General features: G+C 57.2%; 4 protein-coding genes and 1 long non-coding RNA gene across 7 annotated transcripts; 3 read left to right on the plus strand and 2 right to left on the minus strand.

The window, feature by feature from the left end:
• Positions 1 to 151: 151 nt before the first annotated feature.
• FDXACB1 (ferredoxin-fold anticodon binding domain containing 1) lies at positions 152 to 4,113 on the minus strand. Of its 2 annotated transcripts, none has more exons than XM_038161634.1 (5): positions 3,721 to 4,113; positions 3,114 to 3,270; positions 2,787 to 2,990; positions 2,215 to 2,373; positions 152 to 1,907 (listed from the first exon to the last, which is right to left on the minus strand). In XM_038161634.1, exons 1-5 carry the CDS (start codon positions 4,070 to 4,072, stop codon positions 749 to 751), a joined length of 2,031 nt encoding a protein of 676 aa, XP_038017562.1. In that variant the 5' UTR covers positions 4,073 to 4,113; the 3' UTR covers positions 152 to 748. The 2 variants fall into 2 exon arrangements, with proteins under 2 accessions (XP_038017562.1, XP_038017563.1); XM_038161635.1 differs by having other exon boundaries at positions 3,725 to 4,011.
• A 380-nt stretch (positions 4,114 to 4,493) lies between these two features.
• LOC119711428 lies at positions 4,494 to 7,169 on the plus strand. The gene is made up of 3 exons (XR_005259722.1): positions 4,494 to 5,182; positions 5,679 to 5,866; positions 6,162 to 7,169. It is a non-coding gene; the product is annotated as an uncharacterized LOC119711428 (long non-coding RNA).
• Positions 7,170 to 7,304: 135 nt separating this feature from the next.
• Positions 7,305 to 10,906, minus strand: CRYAB (crystallin alpha B). The gene is made up of 3 exons (XM_038161636.1): positions 10,510 to 10,906; positions 9,446 to 9,568; positions 7,305 to 7,649 (listed from the first exon to the last, which is right to left on the minus strand). Exons 1-3 carry the CDS (start codon positions 10,705 to 10,707, stop codon positions 7,446 to 7,448), a joined length of 525 nt encoding a protein of 174 aa, XP_038017564.1. The 5' UTR covers positions 10,708 to 10,906; the 3' UTR covers positions 7,305 to 7,445.
• Positions 10,907 to 12,500: 1,594 nt separating this feature from the next.
• Positions 12,501 to 14,869, plus strand: HSPB2 (heat shock protein family B (small) member 2). 2 transcript variants are annotated; one of them, XM_038161482.1, is made up of 2 exons: positions 12,501 to 12,715; positions 13,919 to 14,869. In XM_038161482.1, the coding sequence occupies exons 1-2, from the start codon at positions 12,622 to 12,624 to the stop codon at positions 14,431 to 14,433; spliced, it is 609 nt and encodes a 202-aa protein (XP_038017410.1). In that variant the 5' UTR covers positions 12,501 to 12,621; the 3' UTR covers positions 14,434 to 14,869. The 2 variants fall into 2 exon arrangements, with proteins under 2 accessions (XP_038017410.1, XP_038017411.1); XM_038161483.1 differs by having other exon boundaries at positions 12,503 to 12,715; positions 13,982 to 14,869.
• A 3,374-nt stretch (positions 14,870 to 18,243) lies between these two features.
• C24H11orf52 (chromosome 24 C11orf52 homolog) lies at positions 18,244 to 24,636 on the plus strand. Its single transcript, XM_038161484.1, has 4 exons — positions 18,244 to 18,513; positions 21,930 to 21,970; positions 23,249 to 23,295; positions 23,985 to 24,636. The coding sequence occupies exons 1-4, from the start codon at positions 18,491 to 18,493 to the stop codon at positions 24,228 to 24,230; spliced, it is 357 nt and encodes a 118-aa protein (XP_038017412.1). The 5' UTR covers positions 18,244 to 18,490; the 3' UTR covers positions 24,231 to 24,636.
• The last annotated feature ends 1,871 nt before the right edge of the window (positions 24,637 to 26,507 follow it).

The raw sequence follows: 26,507 nt of genomic DNA on the forward strand, positions 1-26,507 counted from the left end.
CCCGGCTCCATCACCCATCTGCATCCATCACCCACCGGGTCCATCCCTCACCCGGTCCCTGTCAGGCACACCCATGTCCGAGCCAGGGTCCATCCCCACCCTGCCCCTGCCTGCCCTGTTGGGCAGGAAAGTGAGGGAATGGGAACGCACCCAGGGAGAATGCTGTTTATTGGGTACCCCCTGTGATCAGGAGATGGGGAAAGGACAGCACGGGAGGGATATGGAGGAGTTGGAGCATGTCCAGGGAAGGGAATGGAGCTGGGAAGGGTCTGGAGCCCCAGGAGCAGCTCAGGGAGCTGGGAAGGGGCTCAGCCTGGAGAAAAGGGGGATCGGGGGGACCTTGTGGCTCTGCACAACTCCTGACAGGAGGGGACAGCCGGGGGTTCTGCTCCTGGGAACAGGGACAGGAGGAGAGGGAACGGCCTCAGGCTGGGCCTGGGCAGGCTCAGGGGGGACATCAGGAGGAATCTGCATTAGTGAAGAGATCGAATCCACTCTCACAGCACCCTAGGAAAGAAAAGCTCTGCTTTATAAAAAGGTTTCATTTCACACACGGAGAACAGGAGCGCTTGGTCCTCATCCACAGGAACTCCCACATGGAAACGTGTGCAGGTGCTCAAAGTCCACCCCGCTCCCTGACAGGCACTGCAATAACACAGCCTTAGGTCCGACGACATGCAGGTGACATTTTCCAGGTCAGAAAGGGGCACAGGAGCTGCTGGAGCCCCTGCAAACCACGGGGGGTGTTCTACCTCAGGGTCACACCCAGGTGTTGCTGGATTTCCTCTCGCAAGTGCAGCTGCATCTCTGCTGCCTCCCGGCAGCCCAAGGCCCTGTCACAGGACTGGAAAGTCACCCTGTAGCAGAGACTCCTCCGTCCCGTCCCTGGCTGCTGGAAATCGTCCCTCAGCTGGATGGAAACGACCGTTTCACCTGACACCCTCCTGGCAAGGGTGTGAAAAGCCACTTCATCGAAGTCCTCCCCGTCAGGAAGCCAGAAGCTGACATCGTGCACGTAGGAAGGTGGATAGAGGGAAAAACTCTTGAAAAGCCTCAACTCTCCCTCAGGAAAGTGCCCGAGGAAGCGCCTGTCCCATGTCCAGAGCATTCTCCAGTCGGATATTCCACACATCAGCATGGCCAGGAGGTCCAGGTTCAGCGAGGCAGAGACAACAACCAGCTCACGGCTTTTTAATTCACCAGGAGCCGCCCTGATAACCCCCACACAGGAGCCTGGGGGGTCTGGGTCTGTCCCCACACAGAGGAAATGCTGAATTTCACCAAGCTGCCTTTCAAAAGCAGCAAAGTCACTTAGCTCAGCTCCAAAACGTGCTGCTTCCTGCAGGCTGACGCTGGGTTTGACGCCAGAAATGCCCTGGTGAAGGGAATTCACGGTGGCTTTAATGTTATCCACCAACATCTGGATACAGCTGTTCTCCGTGCCCCTGCTAACTGCAAGCACAAGGAGCATCTCATGGAAAGCGGGCATGGAGTGGGGAGTGATCCGGCATTTCCTAAAAACTGGCCCGGAAAGAACCTGAAGTGTCCCCGGGGAAAAGGCTCCTTTTCTTATTATGGCCTGAGCATGAGGCAGGAGGGAAGGCCGAAGGTGAAACTGCTCTGGAACTGGGCATCCTTCCTGCACATTCTCATCTGCGTCCTGGCCGAAATGGGGACACAAAACTGCATCTGCCACTCCCTGAGACATTTTCTCAGTGCCTGGAGCCTCCCCTGGGCTCAGGGTGATCCAGAAGATGTTGGAGTGGCGAACACCACTGGGGTGACCTTGGTGGAGCAGGGGGAGGCAGGAGCTGACGTTGTGCAGAGGAAAAGCTTGGCTGAGCCCTGCACTGAGCTTCTCCTTGATTGTCCTGACTGGGTGACTTGAATTCACATCGAGGAAACCCCTGTGAAAAATGAAAGAGCAAATTACAGACACCAGTTGTGATTCCCATGATTTGAGTGCAGCAATTCACCCCAAACATTCTTAAGCCAGGAACTCCCTGACCAAGCCAAGTCTTTCACCAAAGGTGTTGCACGTTTTCAGGGCACTGGTGCTTGTCTGCAGGTTACAATCAAGGATTCACAGCAATTTGCTGGTAAAAAAAAGGATTTCCCAGTCACCATATCCATTTATCTGACCCCACTGCTGGGCACTCCCACTGAGAGCAGGAGAGCTGCTACAGCCAAAGAGAAACCAGTTGTAAAACTCACCTGTTAATCTTATCCACGAGGATTTCTGGCACTTGAAAAGAAACTTTTTGGCCTCCCAGTTGTGTCTGGCAGCTCATGGGTGTGAAACACAGGGGGGCCGTGCTCCGTGTGAAAATGTGGTTCAAAGCACCCTCCACGCAGAAGGATTTATCCTGACTCCTGAAAAAAAAACACAAAACCAGAGCAAAGTCACTGCTAATTTCTGATATTTACCGTGCCCCAAGTAGGCAGGAGCAGAGGTCCCTGCCAGCACCAACCCCCAGTCCTCCTGTCTTTAGGCTGAGATTGATATTTGCTCTGAAACGGATGCTTTTGACCTTTAAAACCTCCAGAAAGTCTCATTTTTAGAGGCTGCTTTGGCAGGAAGCTTGCATTTTAATCTTGGTTGTTCTGCTTGGAGATGAACGAGAACTGCAGCTATTTTAAGGAAAATTTCAGGGAAAATTACAAGGAAAATTTCAAGGAAAATTAAAAGGAGTTTCCAGCTAACAAGATACTAAAAGAATATTCTAGCTCTGGGCCATTTTAAGAGCACAAACATCAGAATTTCAGTTCTGCCCCGTGCTGGTTACCTGTAACCTGTGCATTTGTACCCATCGATAGTCTCTGCTTCAAAAGGATGAACGTCGCTCAGGATAAAGCCGGCTCCGGCAGCCACAGCCACGACTTGCCAGCTGTTGTGCCACTCCCTCCTGGGCCGATCCGCAGGAGTCCCTCCCTGGCCGTTGCAAAGGGCCACGTGGACCTCTCCGTGCTGGGCCAGCACTTCTGCACAGCTGGAGCGGAAAATCCTGTTAGCACAGCCCCGAATCCCCCGGAGCCCGGAAAACATCTGGAACGCAGCTGAAAAGCTGTGCCACGGCCCGTGATTAGCACGGAATTAACCCGGGTTTACTCACCTATGGAAAAAGCCGGCGAGGAGCTGCCTGTTCTTCACCACCCCCGCCTTCCTCCCGCAGTGAGGGAAGTTGAAATAAATCCGATCAAATTCCCGTTTTCCCGGTAAAAAGTGCTCCTTCAGCTTGGTGCAGTCCACGGAAAACACAACCTCGGCTCCTGCGACAGCAAAACAAGGCTCTGCTTGCCATCAGGGAGGAAAGATTCGAAGAGAGGGGGGAATGCAAATCCTCCAGGGCGTTTCTAAGTGGGTGAGAGCTGCCTCGAGCATCGGCAACGCCAGGGAGCCCTGCGGGGTTCTCTGTGCCCTTTGCTCTCCTTCAAGGCAGCAGAAACTTCTGAAAACAGTTGAAAACAATAGTTTCAGTACTATTTCATCCTGATCAGATTATAAAGCATTTCATTTGGCCAGCCGGGCCATTCCAGTCCCTCCCCTGAGACGCCTGGAGGGGCTGGGATGGGACAGCGGGGGACGCGCGGGGCAGCGACGCCACTGGGGTGACACCAGGGTGCCAGCGATGCCAGGAGGGTGCCAGCAAAGCCAGGAGGGTGCCAGCAGAGCTCCCAGCAGCAGCTCCATGCCCATCCCAGCCCATCCCCGGCGCGCACCCACCGCTGTCCCGCAGCCGGCGGATGCTCCGCGCCGCTCCGCCGCGCCCGGCCGCCTCCTCCTCGCTCTCGTAGCAAGTGGCCACCACGTGCGTGGCCCGAGCCCCGCAGAGCGCCGCGGCGAAGGAGAAGTTGCCCTCTCCGAGCAGCAGGACGCGGCGGGGCGGCGGCCCCATGGCCCCGGAGCGGCGCTCGCAGCCGCCGGCGCTCGCTCATGACGTGCGGCCGCTCGGCGGCCACTGCTGGTGGCGTGCGGGCCCCGCCGGCATCCCCGGGGACTCCTCGGCAGCCGCCGCTCCTCCCCCGAGCGCGGAGAGGTGGCGCTGTCCCCGGAAAGGATGCGCGGCGGCATCCCCGGCGCGGGAGCGGGGATGTGGGGATGCGGGGATGCGGGGATGCGGGGATGCGGGGATGCGGGATGCGGGAATTCGGGGATTCGGGGATGCGGGGATGCGGGGATGTGGGGATGCGGGGATGCGGGGATGCGGGGATGCGGGGATGCGGGATGCGGGATGCGGGATGCGGGGATGTGGGGATGCGGGGATGCGGGGATGTGGGATGCGGGGATGCGGGGATGTGGGGATGTGGGATGCGGGGATGCGGGGATGCGGGGATGTGGGGATGCGGGATGCGGGGATGCGGGATGCGGGATGCGGGATGCGGGATGCGGGGATGCGGGGATGTGGGGATGCGGGATGCGGGGATGCGGGGATGCGGGGATGTGGGGATGCGGGGATGTGGGGATGCGGGGAGCTCTCCCCGCCGCCGTGCAATAGGAAATGGGTGTTGCATTCAAAAGGGAAAAAAAAAAAAAAGCTGGTTAAAAAGCCGAGGAATCGTAGAGTCGCAGAATGGTTCGGGGTAGAAGGGGCCCTAAAGCTGATCTTGTGCTGGGACACCTTTCGCTAGCCCAGGTCAGGATGCTCCAAGCCCCATCCTCAAACACTTGCAGCACTTGCCAGCTTCTCTGGGCATCCCGTGCCCAAATCTCACCACCCTCACAGGGTAAAATTTCTTGTTAATACACTTCCAGCCACTTGCCAGCTTCTCTGGGCAGCCTGTGCCCGAGCCTCACCACCCTCACAGGGTAAAATTTCTGGTTAATATCCAATCTAACCCTGCTCTCTGTCAGGTTGGAGCCATTCCCCCCTGGCCTGTCACTCCAGGCCTTTGGGAATAGTCTCTCTCCACCTTTCCTGGGGGCTCCCACCAGGTACTGCAAGGCCACAATTAATTCACCCTGAAATCTCCTTTCCAGGCTCAACAATCCAAATTCTCTCAGCCTTTCCTCACAGCAGAGGAGTTCCAGCCCTGTAATCAACCTGGTGGCCTCCTCTGAACTGACCTTTACCTGCACCTGTGATTTTTATTCTTTGACAATCTTTGTGCTGCTCGAATTCCCAGAGGGGAGAAGCAGAGACAGACAGGCAGAGAAGAAAAAGAGAAGAGGAGCAGTGGAAAGGTGCTGGAAGCATCATTAGGTGTCAGATAATTGCAGACATAATCAAGGTGTAATGAGGAGGTCCCTAATTCCTCAACAGGGTTAATTAATTACCCTGCCTCACAGACGTGCATGGTGCCTTTGAGAAGGAAGGAAATTATGGACTAGAATATCTACAGCAGCCAGGCTTGGGTGTCACCTGCTCCATTTGTGTGCCCACAGCTGCCCCACAGGGCAGGGACAGTGTTTCACACAGATAATGACAGAGGAAGGGTTGAAACGGGCGCAGCTCAGCTCCTGCACAGACCCACTGCCACAATTTGGGAGCTCTGCGCTGGGCACTGGCTCCCTGTGGCCTTGAGAGAATCATTTTGACTACTTTAAATGATGTGCAGTGGCCTGGAGGGGCGTTGGGTACTGAGAAAATAGTTACCACACAACCTTCCCGTGCCAATAATGATGAACAACCCTTCCAAACTCGTATTTAGCCATGCTAGATGTGAGCTTTCCTTTTCAGCACGCTCACTGCGTCAGAAACAACCTGCTTCAGATCACAGGGGAACATCAGAGAGGGAATTTCCTGCAGAACTGGGATGATCTGCTGGATGTGAGGAGCTCCTCATGATGTTTGTGCCTGGAGATGGCAGAGATGTTTCCTGTCGCTCTCCCCGTGCTGGGCTGTGCTCCTGTGCCACCCCAGAACAGGTATTTCAGGTCACTCAGGGAGTGGTTCTGCATTTCAAGTATTCTTGTCTGGCTGACCTCATCCAGTTTATCCCCAGAGAGCTTTCACTCAAAATTCCCATTTCTGGGAATGGTTTGAGCCTGACAAAACCCCCGTGCTGTAAAAACCATTCCCCTCAGTTGCACTTTCCAGCTAAATTCTTACTATTTTACATTTACTTCCTTTCAATGTTGATTCTTTTAGCATTTGAACAAAAACCTCATTGATTTCCAGGCCACCACCCTGAGCTGGAACCCCTTTTGTTTTGCACTCCAGGCCTGCAGGTGGAGAAGGACCAAGGAGGAAGCAGGAGAAGCAGCAGAAACCCGCAGGAACCTGTGGTGCTGTGATTTCCATCCAGCACCAAGACCTGTCACACGTGAAAGCCGGGTGGGAAATGTTCCTCCTGCTTTTTAATCTGTGCTGTTTGTAACCTCTGTGCGTGTCTGGGGTTTGTTCTTGTGGGCAGAGGTTGTGCCCGGCCAGACAAGCCCGATTAACACCTTAGCTGGGAGAGCTAATTAGACCCAGCTCATAGGAGACAGCAGGCTTGGAAATGAGGGGGGATTTGGGGTGTTTGGCACTGACCCTGCATCACAGAGTGCTCATTTTCTTTTTCTCACCCACAGCCACGGAAGGATGCTCCCCCTGCTCAGCCGAGCTGGGCTGTGCTCCCTGCTAACAGAACCTTTGTCTCAGCAGGTGTAAGGAACACAGGAGACAGGTCAGGTCACGGCTGAGTCTGATGGTCTGAGCGACAGATCTGTCCTTTTTGAAGATGAATTTCAGAAATTGAGTTCCAGGCATCCCTTTCTACCCCTTTGAAGAGAGGTGCTAGGCAGGTGAAGATGCCTGAAAAGGACTTTGGTAGTGGTTTGTGTCGCTCAGCAATGCTGGCATAAATCAGGTTGTTGCTGTAGACATCAGATCCTGCTCAGTGTTTGAAGGGCACTAACAGCAGAGTTTAAAGGGATGTGATTTGCATCACCAGAGCAGGATGTTTTCCCTCTCTTTGGGCAGATGTGTGTTTGCTGCAGCCCTGCAGTTTTCCCCTGAAGCTGCTCTGAGCTGGCTGCAGCCCCTGGATGTTTCTCCATTGCATGAATCACTGCAGAGATTTAAGATACAGTTGCCCTGCAGCCAGCTGTTATCAAATCCCCACACTTCAGCGGGGTTTCAGTTGGCATGGAGCTGTTTTACCAGTTTAATCTCCACGGGAGAAACTCTCCTGCTGCTTGTGAAACACTCTGAAATCCTCTGGCAGCGTTGAAGGGAGAGAGAACACAAGGTGTGATGAGCAAAGTGCTTCTGAACACCCAGATAAGCTGTCCTGGACACGCCTGCCACCCAAAAAACGACGTTGCCCCGCACCTTTCATCCACCTTTCTCAACCCAACCCCAAAACAAACCAATCCAAACTGCTTCTCCACGGTTTTATTCGTTAGTAAACTTACTCAGCATAAATAACACGAGCAGCCGCTCAGCACGGCCGGCACCTGGTGGAGGAAAGAGCTCTGGAACGGCCCTCCGGGGGTGGCTTTGGGGACAGCAGAGCTGCCCTCACTTCCTCTGGGCGCCGGCGATGGCCGGTTTGTCCTCGCGGGTGATGGGGATGCTGCGCTCGGGGACATCGCTCTGCTTGCGGGGAGCGCTCACGGTCAGCACCCCGTCCAGCGACAGCGACGACGTGATGGTCAGCGGGTCCACGTCGTCCGGGATCCGGTATTTCCTGCTGAACTCCCTGGCGATGAAGCCGTGCTCGTCCTGCGCCAAGGGAAGGGGGGAATCCTTACCACGCAGCTTTTCATTGAGGGCAACTCGCCCGGCGCCGCCTCGACCGCGGGGCTGCGCTCAGAGGGAGTTGGGCTCTCGGAGGAAAGGTTTTCAGGGAGTTCAAAGGGTTTAAAGATGAGCTGCTGGCTGTAAAGAGCCGGGGTGGGGCAGTGCCCGTTGCATTGCACCGAGTAGTTGATTTAGTTGCTGTTTGGCACTGGGTGATTTGAGATTTGCACTGGGTACTCTCTGTATTGCACTGAACAGTCTCTGTTGTATCGTGTGGCTTGTTACTCCCCTCTCCCATCACACGCTCTCTGCCTCACCCACCCGTGCCCGGGCTGCAGGTGCCCGCAGGCGTGTAGGTAGCCTCATTTCCCTTCCCAGAGAAAAGCCAGGCACGATTCTTCCCAAGAATATTCCTGGGATTCACATTCTCTGAACCTCAGAGAACGATCAAAACAACTCTTCTATCCTTTGCTGTGCCTGTGCTGTGCCACAGCAGAATGCAGTGTGGGGATTGTTCACCCAGGGTGATGGAGTTTTGGTTCCTTGGCCTGTCAGGGCCAGCTCTGTGTGTGTGGGGACAGCCACGAGATTCTGGGCAGGGCAGTGCAGGTGAGGGCTTGGCAGGTTCAGTTTGGATGTAATGTGACACAGTGTAATAGAATATAGAATAATATAGTGTAATAAAGTAATTAATGAGCCTCCTGATACCATGGAGTCCTCATCATTTTCCCCTCCTTCATCGGGGCAAAAATATCCACTATAGAGGTTTACAGGGGAGGCTTTGTGCCCACCCTGTGCCTGCCAGGGGCTCCCCTGCACCCTGTGCCATTCCAGGGGCTCCCCTGCACCCTGTGCCGTTCCAGGTGCCATTCCAGGGGTTCCCCTGCACCCTGTGCCATTCCCCAGGTGCCATTCCAGGGGTTCCCCTGCACTCTGTGCCATTCCAGGGGTTCCCCTCCACCCTGTGCCATTCCCAGGTGCCATTCCAGGGGCTCCCCTGCACCCTGTGCCATTCCCAGGTGCCATTCCAGGGGTTCCCCTGCACTCTGTGCCATTCCAGGGGCTCCCCTGCACCCTGTGCCATTCCCCAGGTGCCATCCCAGCCACACCTGCCCCGGAGACCCTCAGTGCCTGATCCCACTGTTTGTTGTCTTCTTGGCCAAAAAGGATTCCAGAAATGGTGTCAGGATTACAGGCCCCCAGTGCTCCAGGAGCACTGCATCTCCTGGTGGCACGCTGTGCTCCTAGGGGGGACAATTCCAGGGACACAGCTACTCTGGGGACAGGAAAATGCTGTTACATCCAGCTCTGGCTTTGCGTTTCTGCCTGCCCAGTGTTCACACAGGTCTCCAGAGGCAGCGGGGAGAGGGATGAGTGGCAGCAGAACACAACTTTCAAGGATTAGAAACTGATAGCTGGGCTAGGAAAGGTAACACACGGGGCAATGCACTGATTTTTGATGTGGCTTGATTGCTACAGTTAATTTTTCGCTCATTGGACACCTCCCTGCATTCCTGGCCTCTTCCCAGAAAGAGGAAAAGCCCAAAATGCCCATTTCCCAGATGATTTTCCAGTTCACTTCACAGTTCATGCAACATCAGCAATAAACCTCCACCCTCGTGCTGCCCTGTCTGGGATCAGCTGGGGGGGATTGCATGCAGCATCTGGATTTAAAAATAATGACAGATATTTGAGAAGAGCAGGGGATTGTTTTGCAGTCACCAGGGGTGAGGGAGCTCCCAGAGACTCCCTCGGAGGAGAGTTAAAGCAGGGGGTACCTGGCGCTCCTCGTGCTTGCCGTGGATCTCGATCATGTCCCCGAGCACCTTCACCTTCAGCTCCTCAGGGGAGAAATGCTTCACGTCCAGGTTCACATAAAATTTGTCCTTATCCAGTCGCATCTGCAAAGACCAGGAGGTGACTTCAGAAAAGAGCAAGAGCAAGGAGGCGACTCCAGAAAGGAGCAGGTGAGGGCTTCAGCTTGAAAAAGAATGCAGCGGGTCAAGACTCGAGCTGGTCTCTACACACACACTGACCTTTATTTTGGGGTCTGATCTGAGCGGCTCTGTCCCTTGCTGGCCTGGTGCTAGTGCCCATCACTGCAGGGCCTGAGATCCTCCACCTGAATTGCTTAAAACTGACTCTTGATCTCAAGCTGGCTCTTTGTTCTGGCTGCTTCGCTGGGCAGCCAGGCCCAGGGCACTAAATCAAGAGGGGCATTATGCAAGGATTAAAATAATACTTTCACTCCTTCTGCTTGGAATAGCTCCTCAAGCTCCTTGTAAATTGACTTGTAGGACAGGCAAAAGCCTCTTGGCTCAGCCCCTGGAGGGAGGAGGCGCCTGCTCCATGATCCTCTGGGTCCTGGATCTTATTGAAATGCTGGTTTTGGGGCAGTGATTGTTTAAAACAGGCCCTTTTCCCTCAGCAGCCTCCTGTGTGCTCGGCAGGAGGACGCCACTGCCCCGTGCTCTTTGCTTCTCACGTGGGAGTGGGATTGAAAGTTTGGTGCAGCAGAGTGGGAAATTAGAGAAACGAGACAAATTAGGGAAATTAGAGAAATTAGGGAAATTAGAGAAATCAGGGAAATGAGGCTTCCTCCTTTCCTCTGCCTGCTCCTGGGTGCTCTGCCACGCACACTGAGCTCTGTCCCCATCACTATGGCCAGACTTGCTCCATCCCAAACAACGCAGAGGTGCAAACACGGCACCTTTCCCCCGGCCTTTTTCCTAAAAAAAAAACCACCTGGGAGCATCTTCCAAGCTCCCAGCTCTCCTGGGCCTCCAGAGCCAGCAGGCTGTGCCCCCAGCAGCCACAAAGAGCCCGAAGAAGCAAAGGTTACCTCCGAGAGTCCTGTCTCTAGCCAACTGGGCATCCGAAGGATGGGGGATCTCATCAGGAAGGGGCTGAAGCTGGGGGAAACAGGGAGCAGCTCCGACTCGGGCAGGTGCTCCCCGAAAATCTGGTCAAAGATTCGGCTCGGTGCCAACCAAGAGAAGAAAGGTCTGCGGATCAGGGGGTTGTGGATGGTGATATCCATTGGAGAGCGCTGGAGGAGCCTGGCAAACAACTGTGCTGCAGTGCCGTGCCGGGAGCGGGGACAGCTTTATAGCCGTGCAGCTGGCCTGGCCTTCCACCCCCCCGAGGCCTCTTGAACAGTGGTGTCAGGGATTTTATTGTCCCACTCCTGGGCCGGGCCCTTCGGCGGTGCCCAGTAGCTGTCTGAGGGATTTGAGCGCGCCGCTGAGGAGGAGGAGGGGGAAGGGGAGAGGAGGAAGAGGAGCCCAATGGGGCAGCAAGAAGCCAGAGTGGCCCGGTGCCCGCCCCGCTGCCCACGTGCTGTTTATCCACAGTCCTGGGCAGGCTTGGCCCGTGTTCCAGCTGCCCTGGATGCCAGCGGGATCAATGCAGCTCCTATCTTTGGACAGGAGGAGCAGGACAAGGGGCCCTTGTTCCCAGGACCTCAGCATCACCCAGCAGGGCTGAGCCTGTCCCGGCAGCAAAAGGAGCCCCAAAATCAGGGCTAGGGAAGGTGCCAGGAGGGCTTTGCTGGGATCCTGGCACTGCCCCGCTGCCCTCACGGCGTGTGTGGATAAAGGAAGGATCTCCCCACCAACGCCTCTTGTCTTCTGCCCTCTGCAGAGCACATTGTTCTGGAGGGAAGAGCCCCACGCTGTGACCCCAGAGAGAGCCTGGGCATGGTCACGGCCTCCAGGGTGCTGCCCTGCACCCAGGGGAGCAGAACATCTCTGCCCCTGCACTGACCTGCCTTCCTGCAGCTCTCCTCCTAACAATTCACACCTTTACTTTAATTCCTGCCTCGCCCGTGAACCCAAATCACAGGAATGGGTTCAGCCCAGCAACTGTTGAAGGGCAAGAGCTTCTCTGCCTGTGAGAGCTCGCAATTTAAACACAATTTCTGGCTCAGAGGCGCTGCCAGCTCTGCCAGCCCTTTGCCAAAGGCTCTGAGCCTCTTCCTCTCGGCTTGCCTGCAAGAATAGGGAGCAGGATTTGCTGTGTGCAGCAGCCCAGGCCATAAATACCCTCTCCAATCCCCATTACATCAGCAGCACTGCACCTGCTCTCCCACCCTGCAGGGCTCAAGGAAATCTCTGGTTTCAGGGTGTGCAGAGCTCTGCTGGGCTCTCCTCCCCTGCTGCAGCACCAGCAGCCCACCAGCCCTGCTCGGTAAAACTGGATTTAGGCCAGGCTCAGAGCCTGGGTGAACCGGTGATGGCTGGCACCAGCATTTCTCCATGGCATCGTGCCAAACCCCGGCCAAGGGAAGAGCCTGGGCAGCCAGCAGGGTTCAGGATGGGGAGGTGACAGCAGTGGGACTTGGATCCCGGCTTCACTCCTGCGGCCCTTCCCCGCTAAAGGAACAGGAGACCTGAGCTCAGCTCCTGGGAAAATCAGGCTCCTCACATTTGAGGGGTTCGAGCCCCGAGCTCACAGCAGGCAGTGGGTTTGGGCAGTGGCTTCATCGCACAAGCTGAGCAAGCCCCAGCCACCCACGGGGGCTCAGGGCCACCAGTTCCAGTGCCAGAGCTGCTCCACCGAGCCTCTCGCTGGCCCTGGCTCGGAGCAGCAGAGCCTGGGGTCTGTCCTGCCGCCCTCAGCCCCTGAGTCCGGGCCGGGCTGGGCTGCCCATCGTCCCCCTGCTCCAGGAGGGACCCTCAGAGGGTCTCCGAGGCGTCCCCAGGGTGTCCCCTGCCCTCCCTGCTGGAATGCAGCGAGAAGCTGCCCTGGCCCGGCGTCCCGGGGCCTGCGCGGGGCTATTTTGGTCCATCTTTTTTATCACTCCCTCCTCCCTTTGGAATCCACCCAGCTGGAGCCTCGCAGCCCGCAGCCCTCACTCGGAGAGGCAGCGAGGGCTGGGGAGGCAGGAAGGAAGGAAGGAGAGAAGGAAGGAGAGAAGGAAGGAGAGAAGGAAGGTGTCTGTCCTGGGCACGCCATGGCCGCCCGCACCGTGCCCCACGCCTACCCCATGAGCTCCGAGTACGAGTTTGCCAACCCCAGCAAGATCTACGACCAGAACTTTGGAGAAGGTAAGGAAAGAGGTGGGATCCCCCCTCCTCTTGGTGCCTTTCTCCCCTCTGCTGCTGCAGGGTGGTGGAGTTCCCTCTGGGGAGCCTGAGCTCCGGAGGGGGAAGCTGGAGCCGAGGAATTTTGAGTGGAGGAATTTGAATCAAATCAGGGGGGAACAGCAAGGGAATGGCCAGGGAGAAACCAGGAATAGCCAGGGAGAAACCAGGAATAGCCAGGGAGAAACCAGGGAATAGCCAGGGAAAAAGCAGGGAATAGTCAGGGAGAAACCAGGGAATAGCCAGGGAGAAACCAGGGAATAGCCAGGGAGAAACCAGGGAATAGTCAGGGAGAAACCAGGGAATAGCCAGGGAAAAAACAGGGAATAGCCAGGGAAAAAACAGGGAGGGAATAGCCAGGGAAAAAACAGGGAATAAACAGGGAAAAAACAGGGAATAAACAGGGAAAAAACAGGGAATAGCCAGGGAAAAAACAGGTAATAGCCAAGGAATAACCAGGGAATAGCCAAGGAATATCCAGGGAATGACCAGGGAAAAACCAGGGAATATCCAGGGAACAGGCAGGGAAAAAACAGGGAATATCCAGGGAATAGACAGGGAAAAACCAGGGAATATCCAGGGAATAGCCAGGGAATGACCAGGGTCTCTCTCTTCATGTGCACGTCCCCATCCATGCCCGCTGCTGCCCGTCCCGTCCCTCCCTCATGCCAGCCATGCTCTGGCATTCGTGCACATGCTGTGAAAACATGGAGCAAAGCGCTCAGGGGAAGGGGGGGAAGCTTTTCCAGCCGGGGGGGATGTGGAGAAAAGCTGAGCTGGGGCGTTCAGCACAAAGCTGGGCAGTGCTGGCCGAGGGGAAGGAATGTGGGCAGCAGCAGAACCATTCAGCACCAGCACAACAGCGTGAAAAGGCAAAAAGCTCCAAGGAAAGCCCCGTGGACAATGGCGCACAAAAGGCCTTTAGTTCTTCACCATCAGCAGTTTCCGTGCCCATTCCCTGCTCCCAGAGCACCCACCAGGCCCTCCCCGTGCACCCGACATGAAAAGCTGGATGCCAGCCCCGGGCTGGCAGCTCTGGGCAGCGCGGTGGCACGCAGCAGCTGGCAGGGACGTGGCTCTGGGTGGGTTTTAGGGGCACAAAGGTGGGAACTGCCGCAGACTCCACCCCCTGCCGTGGGGATGTGGCAAAGCCAAGGTGTTCTCCAGGTCCCAAACTGCTCCTGTCTGCTGCTGCGGCCCCACTCCTCACAGCCGGGGTCTCCTCTGCAGGCGTGTCCCCGTCGGAGATTTTGGCCCCTGCCCTGTACCACGGCTACTACATCCGGCCCCGCATCAACAAGCAGCTGGAGAGGGGCACCTCGGAGATCTGCCTGAACCAGCACAAGTTCCAGGTGTTCCTGGACGTCTGCCAGTTCCTGCCCGACGAGCTCAGCGTGCGCACCGTGGACAACCTGCTGGAGGTGGCGGGGCAGCACCCGCAGAAGGCTGACCGCCACGGCTTCGTCTCCAGGGAGTTCACCAGGACCTACATCCTGCCCCTGGACGTGGATCCCCTGCTGGTCAGGGCCACCCTGTCCCACGATGGCATCCTGAGCATCGTGGCTCCCCGGACAGGCAAGGAGGTGAAGGCCAGAGTCAACGAGGTGAAGATAACCCAGCAGGAGCAGCCGGTGGGGCAGGAAGAACAGGCTGAGGAAGGAAAAGACAAGGAAAAATCCTAAAGGCCGCAGATCTGGGAAGGTGGGGGGGCCAGGGATGGGGAATCTGCAGTGCCAGACCCCTGTTTCTCACCATCAGTGTTCAGCAGGGCCCTGAGGCAGCCACACTTCTGCTTCTCGAGGCTGAAGGCTGGGGACAAAAGGGACTTGGAACTGGAAAAAAGAGTGGGGCTGAAGTGTGAGTGTGAGTGACTGTCATGCAAGTTTTCTCCTAGGTCAGGTGAGCATGCAGGGAGCTCACTCCTACCCTCAGCTGTGAGGCTGTGTCTCAAGGGACTGAGCCTAGCCCAGAAGGGCACTGGGAAGAGAGGAAAGGGCATCCCAGTGCCTGCTTTCTGAGCTGGGGGCTGAGATTCGTGGCTGTGTGAGGTGGGTGTTGGTCTGTGAAAGTGCCTGCAGCAACCAGGAGGAGAGAGGAATAAATCTGCCTCTGCTCTTCTCTTGTTTGCCTTGGATTGGTGTTGCTCCTGTGCAGCAGGAAGGGCGGGCAGTGCCCAGCGGGGACTGGGCTCCCTGGGGAAGTGGCACCAGCGGGGACGTGGAGGGACAGCGGCCACCTCTGTGCCCCACCCCTGGCCCAGCTGCTGGCTTAGGGAGCCCAGAGTGAGGTGACCTCAAGGACAAAAAGGTGAGGAGGAGTGATGAGCCCTTGGAGGGTCCCTGAGCATCTCCAGAGCTGCAGCTGGAGTGAGCCCAGTCGATGGGGCACCAGTGGATGCCCAGCACAGCCTGTGCCTGCCCAGCCCTTGGGCCACGGGGCATCCTCCACACACAGCCCTTTGTGGGGGGACTGAACCCCAAATCCTGAAGGGAAGGGCTCTGCTCAGCCCCCGGCTGCCTGGCTGGTGCCCCAGCCGTGTCTGTGGAGCAGGGAGGGGCTGCATTTGGCCCCTTTTGCAGACACCGTGAGCAATGTCCCCGTGGTGGGGACAGGGATCGTGTGTGCTGCTGCTGGCAGCTGCTGCCCCGGCGGCCCCAGGGCTCAGCAGGTGACAGTTGCCACCCTTGTGTGTCACAAAATGCTGTGTCAGTGGCTAAATTTGGGGGTGCCTGGCATGCCTGGGTGCAGCTCTCCCAACAGAGAGGAGGGGAGGCTCCAGAATCTGGGGGGATGTGACTTCCCCCTGTCCCTGGGGCTCTGCCCACCCCACTCTGGGGCAGGAATGCCCGGGGTAGGAATACCTGGGGCAGGAATGCCTGGGGCAGGAATACCCAGGGCAGGAATATCTGGGGCAGGAATGCCCAGGGCAGGAATGCCCCCTCAAGCCCTGCCCAGCACATCCCTTGGGACTGGAGCACGGGTATCAGGCTGATTTTTGTCCCCTGCCAGGCCAAGAGCAGGGCACTGCCCAGCTATTTTCAGCTCTCTTCTGCTTCCCAGGGCGCTGCCAGCCCTGGGGATCAGTCAGATGAGGAGCAGCCCTGCCTGCCAGGCTCAGGGGGCACAGCGAGGGCACTGAGCCCAGTGCAGAGCAGCTGCCCTCAGTGCCCGACCTCCTGCCCTGACCCTGCAGTGGAACCAGATAAACTGGTTAATAAAAAAATTCAAAATAAAAAAATCACCTTTCCAGCAGGCATTGTCTAAGTCATTAATAATAATTGCAGGGCACACATGGCACAGCCTGGAGAGCACACACACAGCCTGGCACACATGGCACAGCCTGGAGAGCACACACACAGCCTGGCACACACGGCACAGCCTGGAGAGCACACACACAGCCTGGAGAGCACACACACAGCTGGGCACACATGACACAGCCTGGCACACAGCCTGGAGAGCACACACACAGCCTGGCACACATGACACAGCCTGGCACACAGCCTGGAGAGCACACACACAGCCTGGCACACATGACACAGCCTGGCACACAGCCTGGAGAGCACACACACAGCCTGGCACACATGGCACAGCCTGGAGAGCACACACACAGCCTGACACACATGGCACAGCCTGGAGAGCACACACACAGCCTGACACACATGGCACAGCCTGGCACACACATCACAGCCTGGAGAGCACACACACAGCCTGGAGAGCACACACGGCACAGCCTGGCACACATGGCACAGCCTGGCACACATGGCACAGCCTGGAGAGCACACACACAGCCTGGCACACAGCCTGGAGAGCACACACACAGCCTGGCACACATGGCACAGCCTGGAGAGCACACACACAGCCTGGAGAGCACACACACAGCCTGGCACACACGGCACAGCCTGGACCATCAGGTGCCATCTGTGCCTGCCCATCACCTCTGGGGGCTGAAACCAGCGCTGGGGCTGCCCTGGGGGAGGATTCTGAGACAAAAGGAGTGCCCAAACCAGCCCAGAGCTCTCCCTTCTGCATTTCTGAGAATGCCAGCTCCGTGTGTGCACCACCCTGTCCCGGTGCCTGCGGGACCTGGGCGCTCGTGCCATAAAAATGCCCAGAGTTAGCAGTGCCTGCCCAGCTCCGTGCCCTCCCCAGCTCCTCCCGGCCCTGGCTTTGCTGTCCGCTGTCATTCTGCCCCTCCGGGCGCTCGTGCCGTGCCGGTGTCACCGCTGTGTCACTGCCGGGGCTGGCAGTGCCCGGGGCTGTCCCCACTGTCCCCGCAGACAGCGGCAGGGAATGCGGGGTGGCAGCCAAGCGCTGCCCGGCCCCGCCAATGTTTGTGATGCTTTTCTGTTTCTCTGGTGGAGCTCGAAGCGGCAGCCCCGGTGTTTGTGGGAGAGGCTGATGGGAACAGGCTCCCAGCCGGTTTTTTTTGCTCCTTCCCCACAAAGCAACAAAGGCCGAGTTATCCCAGGGATCACAGCAGACTGGGCTCATTAAAACAACAGAGACAGAGACACCGAGTCTGCAGCTTCCCGGGCAGGGACAGGCTCCTGGGAACACCTGGGCTCTGCAGCACCCCGAGAACGCTGAATCCCAGCTGTCTGCACGGAGCTAACCCCAAATTCTGTGGCGTTTCTCCAGCCCCAAGCTGAGCAGCGCCGTCAGAGCGAGGCGGGTGACAGTGCTGCTCACCCAGAGCCAGCCGTGACCCTTCCAAAGCAGAATCCTTCTCCTTCTGCCGCTCCTGGGCAGGGGCAAGCTTTGCCGTGCCCTTGGGCAGGTGGCAGCGGGGGCTGGGAGCCTGGCTGAGAGCCTGGAGCCAGCTCCTGCCACTGAAAGGTGAATTAATGCTCACCCCGTTGCTGGACACCCCTAGAGGGATCAGACCTGCACAGAGCTGGGGCAGAGCTGTGGCGCAGAGCTGCTGCTCAAGGATGACATTTAAATGACATCTTTCAGGAGGATCTCTTCTCTTGGACCTGCCTGAGACAAGGTCCCAGGAATTACCCCATCCCCGGGTCCAGCAATGGCCAGGGCTCTGGTCACTCAGGCTGGCCAGTCTGAGGGGCTCTCACCAGGGGCACAGAGGTGAAATGCAGGTCCCTGTTCCCGTCTGACCCGCTGGGGCTGAGCCTGAGAGCAGCTCAGCATCTCCTAAAGGCTGTGAGGGGTCTGCTGGGACCCTGCATCCTCAGAGGCACAGGACTGAGCCCTCTTATCCAGGTAGCTTGAAAGAAACTGGATTTCCACTGTCCCCGAGGCCGTGGGGCAGCAGCAGCAGACCCAGTAGGAGAAATTCATCCAGTTTTTAATAATTTTTAATAATTCCAAGAGCTGAGAAGAGACCTCCAGGAAATCCACCGGCTCCCAGGCGATGCCACCCGCGGCACAGTTTCCCTCGGCTGCAGGAACAGCGCCGAGCTCCCACCCTGGGGCTTCTCCTTTTGTCCCGAGTCCCTCCTCCGTCCCCTTTAGTGGGAACAGAGGGACAGAGGGACAGAGGGCCGCTGTCCGAGCGGCAGAGCCGAGCTGGGGCCGCAGCGGTGGCGCCCGGGGACGCGGCGAGGGGAGCCGGGAGCAGGGGACAGCTCCGGTAGATGGCACACGGGGCCAGCGCTCCGAAACCCGACACTGCCAGACAGACAGACACTCCCTGAGAGCCAGGGGCCGAGCAGGAACCAGGAAATACGAGCTCAGCCTGCCCAGAGAGCGCTCGGGCTCGGCGGGGAAGGAGGGAGCGGCATGGGCAACCTGTGCGGCTGCGGGTGAGTGCGGGCCGGGCACCGGGCACCGGGCACCGGGCACCGGGCAGCATTCGGGAGCTTTGCGCCCTTCTGCCGGGCTGGCCAGGGCTCTGAGCCCTGCACCTGCCCGCCAGGACAGGCAGGGCTGGGCCGGTGCTGCCAGGGGCACGACAGCACGGGGACAAGGGGGGTTTGTCACATCCCAGCCCGCACGGGAGCGGCAGCTTGGGGAGATGCAGCTGGGAAGGAGCTGGGGAAATCCCAAATCGCCGTCCTCAGATCGTGTCTGTCCTCATGCCAGACCCCCCATAAGGTGTCCCTTTGAGGGGTCCCCGGGACAAGGGGGGTTCAGGCACCCCGTCCTGCCCCCAGCCGTGCCAGCCGCTCTGCCCGGGGTTTGTTTCTGCTCGGGAAATGCCGGGCACGGCTTTGGGATGCTGCGGCTCTTTCCCCCTGGGACGGAGGGTGGCACTTTAATCCCTCCTGGCTCCTGCCGTGCCCTGCAGCTCCTGCCCGCCGGGAAAGGGCAGCGCTCGCTGCCGAGTGGGAATGTTTTCACTCAGCCGTGAGTTTCAGACGAAGCTCCCGGGGCGTTCTCTCTCCGACGCTGCGTTTGTTCAAAGTGCGAGAAATTCACCCAGTTTTTAATAATTCCAAGAGGCACAGCATCACCTAGTGGAGGAAGGCTCGGCAGCTGAGGAAACCGAGGCTCTTCCAAGCCCTGAGCCTCGGGATTTCGGCATAGGAGTTGAAGGTGGGAGGTGGAAAGCTGGTCACCCACCCAAATTCCCATTTTTCATTTCCTCTGCCCTGTGGCAGCGGGTAAATGAGGCACCCGGGGCATCGGGGGATGCCTGGGGCACAGTCTGAGGTCTGTAAAGAAAAGCTGTCACAGCAAATCGATTCTGTCTGGGAAGTCATTGATGAAGGAATTGTGCCCTCGGGTCCCAGGCTCTGACCATTACAGTGGCACTACAGTGGCACTACAGTGGCACAGACAGGGCACGCCGCCCAAATCCAGGCCCCAGGATTGTGTGGGGCAGGAATCAGCCTGGCCTGGGCACGGGGAGAGGGCAGGCAGCAGTGCAGGAGCAGGGCCGTGGGTGCTGCCCTGGAGAATTCTCTCAGCCCGGGAGTTGCAGCAGCCTGACCCGCTTTGGAGAGCAGGGGAGAGGTTTCCCCGCTCCCATTTCCCGTGCCACACGTGTCCCCATTCCCGAGGAGATGCCTGGCTGTGATTATCCTGCAGACAGGAATAGCTGCAGCCCACACACTGCCAGCACCCTTCCCTCCACTGAGGGAGGCAGCCTGGAACGGCAGCCCAGAGCCTGGCTGCCCCAGAGAGGGGAGAAACCTGCTGCTTCTGCCCCAAAAGGGGCTGCTCTGCTGAAATCCTCCTTGCCTGAGTGCTGGCAGGAAGGGAAATACCCCAAAAGGAGCTTGGTTGGTGAAATCCTCCTTGCCTGGGTGCTGGCAGGAAGGGAAATACCCCAAAAGGAGCTTGGTTGGTGAAATCCTCTGTGTCTGGGTGCTGGCAGGAAGGGAAGGGCCCCAAAAGGTGCTGGGCTGGTAAAATCCTCTGTGTCTGGGTGCTGGCAGGAAGGGAAATACCCCAAAAGGAGCTTGGTTGGTGAAATCCTCTGTGTCTGGGTGCTGGCAGGAAGGGAAATACCCCAAAAGGTGCTGGGCTGGTGGAATCCTCCTTGCCTGGGTGCTGGCAGGAAGGGAAATACCCCAAAAGGTGCTGGGTTGGTGGAATCCTCCTTGCCTGGGTGCTGGCAGGAAGGGAAATACCCCAAAAGGTGCTGGGCTGGTGGAATCCTCCTTGTCTGGGTGCTGGCAGGAAGGGAAATACCCCAAAAGGTGCTGGGTTGGTGGAATCCTCCTTGTCTGGGTGCTGGCAGGAAGGGAAGGGCCCCAAAAGGTGCTGGGTTGGTGGAATCCTCCTTGCCTGGGTGCTGGCAGGAAGGAAAGGGCTCTGCCACACAAACCTGGGCAAGGAGGAGACGCTGCAGACAGGGGAGGAGGAGGAGGCAGCTGGGAGAGCCCCACAAAGGGGAGCTGCTGTGAGGTAAAGCCCAGACTCCTGGGGAGAACCCCCCGGATTGTGCCTGCGAAGGGCTGGAGGTGCCCCCGTGGCAGCGCTGGAGCCTCGGCCACGCTGCCCTGCCCGCAGCTGCCTCTCCTGCCCGGGTTAATCATTAGCGGCCATTCCGGAGCTCCCTGCCTGCGTTCCCGGGGGTTTTTGCTGCCTGAGCTGTCCCCTGGCCCGGAGCTGCCCGGGAGAGCTGGCACAGGCACAGCCCTGCCCAGGGCTCGGCCCCTGGCACGCCCGGCGTTCCTGGAGGAATCCAGGGCTCTGCCTGCCCCCCCTGCAGGGCCACAGCCCCCCGGAGCCCCCCAGCTGCAGCCTGTGCTCCGTGGGTGTGTTACTGCAGCACACGAAGTGAACGGCGGGCACACTGCTGGTTTTAAGGTGAAGGAAAAAGGGGAATGTTTATTTTTTTGATTTTAACATTTATAGTTTTTTTTAAAAGTGACAGTGGACTGGAGGGTGACAGTGTCACCTCTCCAAGGACACTGGGCAAATTAACAGTTTATCAAATTTCTCTTTCTTCCATAAAGGAATTTAAAACAATGACTTATTTACAGAAAGTGTGTGAGAAAGCTTGTTACAAGAATGTAACATCAGAAGAAAAATCTTAAAAAAATCAGGGCAACACGTGCGTGCAGGAGGGGCCACACGGGGCTGGCACCTGCTCCCCAGCCCTCTGAGCTCCAATTTCCTTGGTGCATCTGTCCCAGAGGGGGACACGAGTCCCCTGGCCAGGGCCAGCTCCGGCTCTGTTGTCACAGCTGGGATGGATTTGGCTCCTGTCCCCTGCTGGAACACATCCGTCCCTCTCTGCTCACACAGGTACAGCTGAGAGGAGGCTCTGGCTTGGCTCGTGGCGAGGGCAGAGCTGCTCTGGTTTGGTTCTGCCCTAAGTGGAACACTGAGAACAGGAGGAGCGTGTGAACCCTGCAGCCAGCCAGCTGCTCCTGGCCGAGGGGGCCAGCACGGCACAGAGAGGGGCTGGCAGAGCAGCTGGCCCCAGCCAGAGGGGTTGGTGCCAGCTGGGATCCTGCCCTGCAGCCTGTGCCTCGGAGCTGAGGGCAGGAGTGGGGCTGCAAAGCTCCAGGGAGAGCAGCTCCCATTGCTGGGGGTGCTGCTGGGGCACGAGGGAGAGCTGGGGGCGTGGGTGTGCCCCAGAAGGAGGATATAATCCCCTTTGGACACCTTCCCTCTGGACATTTCCCCTGCCAGGGTCACTCCTGTCTGTCCCATCCCTGGTACCCCAGGTGTGGGCTGGGCTGCTTTGGGGGAGGCAGAGGTTTGGGATTTTCAGGGATTGTTTTTTGGGGTTTTCAGGGCTGATGTGTCTCTCTGATTTCAGGAAGTGTCCTTCACCTTTCAAAAGAAAGAAAGAAAAGCAAGGTAAGGGTGTGTGAGGGTGCTGTGGAGTGACAAAGTCCCTGGGGAGGTGACACCAGTGCAGAGCCTGAGGCTGAGCTCTCCTTTTGCACTCAGCCTTCCTCAGGAGAAGCTCGAGGCAGCATTTCTTAATCTCTTGAAGCAAGGAGGGTGATGCTCCACCGGGCAGCACTGACAGGACCACAGGACACAGCCTCGAGCTGCCTCAGGAAGGTGCAGGCTGGGTGTTAGAAGAAAAAATTTCACTGGAAGAATAATAAAGCCCTGGAATGCTCTTCCTTTGCAGGGAGGTGGGAGAATCACCATCTCTGATGGGTTTAAAAAGGCTGGCCATGGCACTTGGTGCTGCAGTCTGGTTGAGGTGTCAGGGCACAGCTTGGGCTCGATGGCCTCAGAGGTCTCTTCCAACCTCATCATTCTGGGATTGTGTGATTCTGGGAGTCTGGGATTCTGGGATTGTGTGATTCTGGGATTCTGGGATTCTGGGATTGTGTGATTCTGGGATTCTGGGATTCTGGGATTGTGTGATTGTGTGATTCTGGGATTGTGTGATTCTGGGATTGTGTGATTCTGGGATTCTGGGATTCTGTGATTCTGGGATTGTGTGATTCTGGGATTCTGGGATTCTGGGATTCTGTGATTCTGGGATTCTGTGATTCTGGGATTCTGGGATTGTGTGATTGTGGGATTGTGTGATTCTGGGATTCTGGGATTCTGGGATTGTGTGATTCTGGGATTATGTGATGTGCCACGGGCTTTGGGGAGGGAAGGGACTCCAGCAGTGCCTTTCAAACACCCCGGTCCCTCCTCAAAACACACCCGAGTGCTCTCCAGCAGGGCAGGAGCCGCATCCACCTCCTGCAGGAGCTGCCAACATCTGTCTGACAGCGCTCCCCAGCATCAAGGGCATTCCTCAAGCTGTGTCCTGTGGCCTTTGGACCGTGCTGGGCAAAACATGTTTGCCAGGCAGCAGAGGAAATAACAAAGTTAAAAGTGGCTCTGGCTCCTCCGAGGGCCTGACAAGCAGCTCTCTGTGCCGGGGCTGTGGCTCCTGCCAAGAACTCTGTGCTCCACAGCGTGCTGCCAATCTGGGAAACCTCATTTTCCCCAAAGAAACAAGCCCAGGCTTTCATCTTGGACACATCAGGGCAGCGTTAGGGCTGAGGGAGCGGGACGAGGTGGAAATCTGATTTGTGCCCAGAGGGGATTGCCCACACGGCATTGCTGCATCCCAAGGTGGAACAAACTGGTCTGGGCTGACCCCTGGCGTTTCTTCTGCAGGAGCGAACGTGAGGCATGAGGCTCAACAGCAGCAGCCCGGCAGGAAGGTAAATAACTCTCCAGAGGGTTTTCCCTAAGTGTGTGTGAGGAGACAGAGCTGCCCTGGGCTGGGAGGGCAGAATTCAGAGCCAAGAATCCTCTCCTGCTGGGCAGCCTCCAGCGTGGGCACAGTGCCCGTGGCTTTTCCCACTTTTTTTGCCCCCGTGCCTGGAGGAACGTGCCCGCTGTTGATGGAGTGACCAAATTATTCTTTGTCTGCTCAAAAAGGCAAAAAAGGCCAGAAGTTTCTCTCCCAAATTAAGTACAAAGACACCTCGTAGGACCTTTGGGACTTCACCTCTCACCTGGGGCTGTCCAGAGGCCAAGGGGTCCAAATTGTACCAAACTGGTTTTGTACCAATTTGATATGAAACTGTCTCTGGTACCAAATTTATTTGTACCAATTTATTACAAAGACACCTCTTAGGACCCTTGAGACTTCACCTCACATCTGGGGCTGCCCATGGGACAGAGACCAAGAGGCCAAACCTCAATAATTCACTAGAAAATGAAGAGAGCAAAGGAAATAATAATAATAATAAATATTTATTAATTCACTAGAAAAGGAAGAGAACAAAGGAAATAACAATAATAAATATTTATTAATTCACTAGAAAAGGAAGAGAACAAAGGAAATAATAATAATAAATATTTATTATCTGGGAAAACTTACGCGGTTTTCTCGCTCTCCGCCCAGGCTGTCCCATCCCCGGTCCCCACGTACGAGGACGTCCCCGATGTCCCTGTCTACGCCACGGTGAGCCCGCCCAGGGCTGTGCAGCAGGAGGAGAGCATCCACTACGCCGACATCCAGGTGTTCTCCAGGGCACGGCAGCGCTCGGCCGCCGAGCTGAGGAGCCAGCACAGCGCCACCGAGTACGCCACCCTCAACTTCCCCAGGGCCCGGCTCAAGTACGACAGCAAAAACGGGACCTTGGTGTGACAGCCCCCGTGGCCTGGTGCTCCTCCTTCAGCAGGAAAAGGAGCTCACGGCTGGAGGCGCGAGGAAACCTCGCGGATGTCCCGAGAGCTGGGAGAGGTGCGCGTCCCACCTGGGATCTTCTCGCCGGGGAGCTTCCCGTCCGGTTCTGCTGGCCAAGAACGCCTCCTCCCCTCGGGAGAGCTGCCCTGGAGCTGGCAGCCGGCTCCTGCCAGCCCTGCCAGGTGGCAGAGCTGCTGCCGGGCTGGGGAAGGCTCGGGGATGCGGGCAGAAAATCCCTGCTGTGGCACAGCTCCAGCCTGACATTAGGGAACTCAGCACTAAAGGGAGGTTCGGGTGCTGCCTTTGGGAATTGAGGAATTCAGGAACTCAGCACTAAAGGGAGCTTCGGGTGCTGCCTTTGGGGAGTCAGGAACTCAGCACTAAAGGGAGCTTTGGGTGCTGCCTTTGGGAATTCAGCACTAAAGGGAGGTTTGGGTGCTGCCTTTGGGAATTCAGCACTAAAGCGAGGTTTGGGTGCTGCCTTTGGGGAGTCAGGAATTCAGGACTAAAGGGAGGTTTGGGTGCTGCCTTTGGGAATTCAGAAATTCAGGAATTCAGGACTAAAGGACGGTTTTGGTGCAGCCTTTGGGAATTGAGGAACTCAGCACTAAAGGGAGGTTTGGGTGCTGCCTTTGGGAATTCAGGAATCCAGCACTAAAGCAAGGTTTGGGATGCTGCCTTTAGGGAGTCAGGAATTCAGCACTAAAGCGAGGTTTGGGTGCAGCCTTTGGGAATTCAGGAATTCAGGTCTAAAGGGAGGTTTGGGTGCTGCCTTTGGGAATTCAGCACTAAAGGGAGGCTTTGGCAGGGGTTTTGTGTCAGTGTTAAAGCCCTGAGCTGCAGAGTGACCCGTGGGTGGTGCTGTGAGCAGAGCAGACCTTCCGCAGGACCTGCTGCTCTGTCTCCCTCCCACAGCTGCTCCTGGGGGTGCAGCCAGGCCCTGGGTGCATCCCCTTGCCCAAAAATCAGTGTTGTACAGCCACGCGCAGCAGCTGGCAGCCAGAAATGCAGAATTAGGAGCTACAGAAGGATTTCTGCCGCTGCTGGGCTGGTCAGAGGTGCGTCCTCACTCCTCTGTGCAAACGAGCGAGGAGTGAGCTCCTGGCTCTGACTGGAAGTGAAACAAGGGAGAATTGGCAATTTAGCCACGGATCCCTGCCCATATTTAGGGCAGTTCTCCAAGTCCAGCGGCTGCCTGGGGTACTGGGAATGAACCCTGGGCAGCCTCAGAGAAGACTTTGGACTTTGCCTCCACTTTTCCCTCATTCTGTGCCGTCAGCCCTGGCTGCAAACCCCAGTGGCACAGAGCACACACCTCGTGGGGCTGTCAGCTCCACCTCTGCTTCTGGATTTGCGATAGTGCCAACAATTCAGCGTAGCAATGCTCCAGATTGGCAGCACTGGCAGGGCACCAGGGCTCCCCAAACCCCATCTTGAGGCACTAAAGCAAGGCCTGGCACGCTCTGCTCCTCAGGCATGGCCAGCAGAGCAGATTCTGGGGCAGCCCCGGTCACTGGCAGCGTTTGGAGATGGATCCTTTTATAAACACCCAGAACTTTGCATTTTATAGCTCGGCTGGGTGGGAAAAGCACGAAGGAGTTCCTGCTCGTGGTGAAAAGCAAAGCTGCTCTGGGCTGTGTTTGCCAGGGTGGAAGTGTTTGAGGACCAATCTTCCCACTTTTCTACGTGTTTTAATGAGTGCCCAGGCCCCTGGAATGGTTCTTTATCTCCCATTGACTGAGGAGCTCCGGCCTCACACCACCCTCGGGGCTGTTCCTGGAAGGACAGCTCATCCCAGAGACTGTTCCATGCTCACCCCAGAGACAGTTCCATGCTCATCCTAAAGACAATTCCATGGTTATCCTAGACACAATTCCATGCTCACCCCAGAGACAGTTCCATGCTCATCCTAAAGAGAATTCCATGCTCACCCTGGAGACAGTTCCATGCTCACCCTGGAGACAGTTCCATGCTCATCCTGGAGACAATTCCATGCTCATCCTAGAGACAGTTCCATGCTCACCCTGGAGACAGTTCCATGCTCACCCTAGAGACAGTTCCATGCTCATCCTAAAGAGAATTCCATGCTCACCCCAGAGACAGTTCCATGCTCATCCTAAAGACAATTCCATGCTCACCCTGGAGACAATTCCACGCTCCCATTCCGGTGACTTTTCCCAGCCTTTCCGTGGGGAACTGTGCAAGCCGCGTGTTCTGCAGCAGAGATTTTCCTGAAGG

The sequence above is a fragment of the Motacilla alba genome, chromosome 24, assembly GCF_015832195.1.
Source record: "Motacilla alba alba isolate MOTALB_02 chromosome 24, Motacilla_alba_V1.0_pri, whole genome shotgun sequence".
Classification (NCBI taxonomy): Eukaryota; Metazoa; Chordata; class Aves; order Passeriformes; family Motacillidae; genus Motacilla; species Motacilla alba.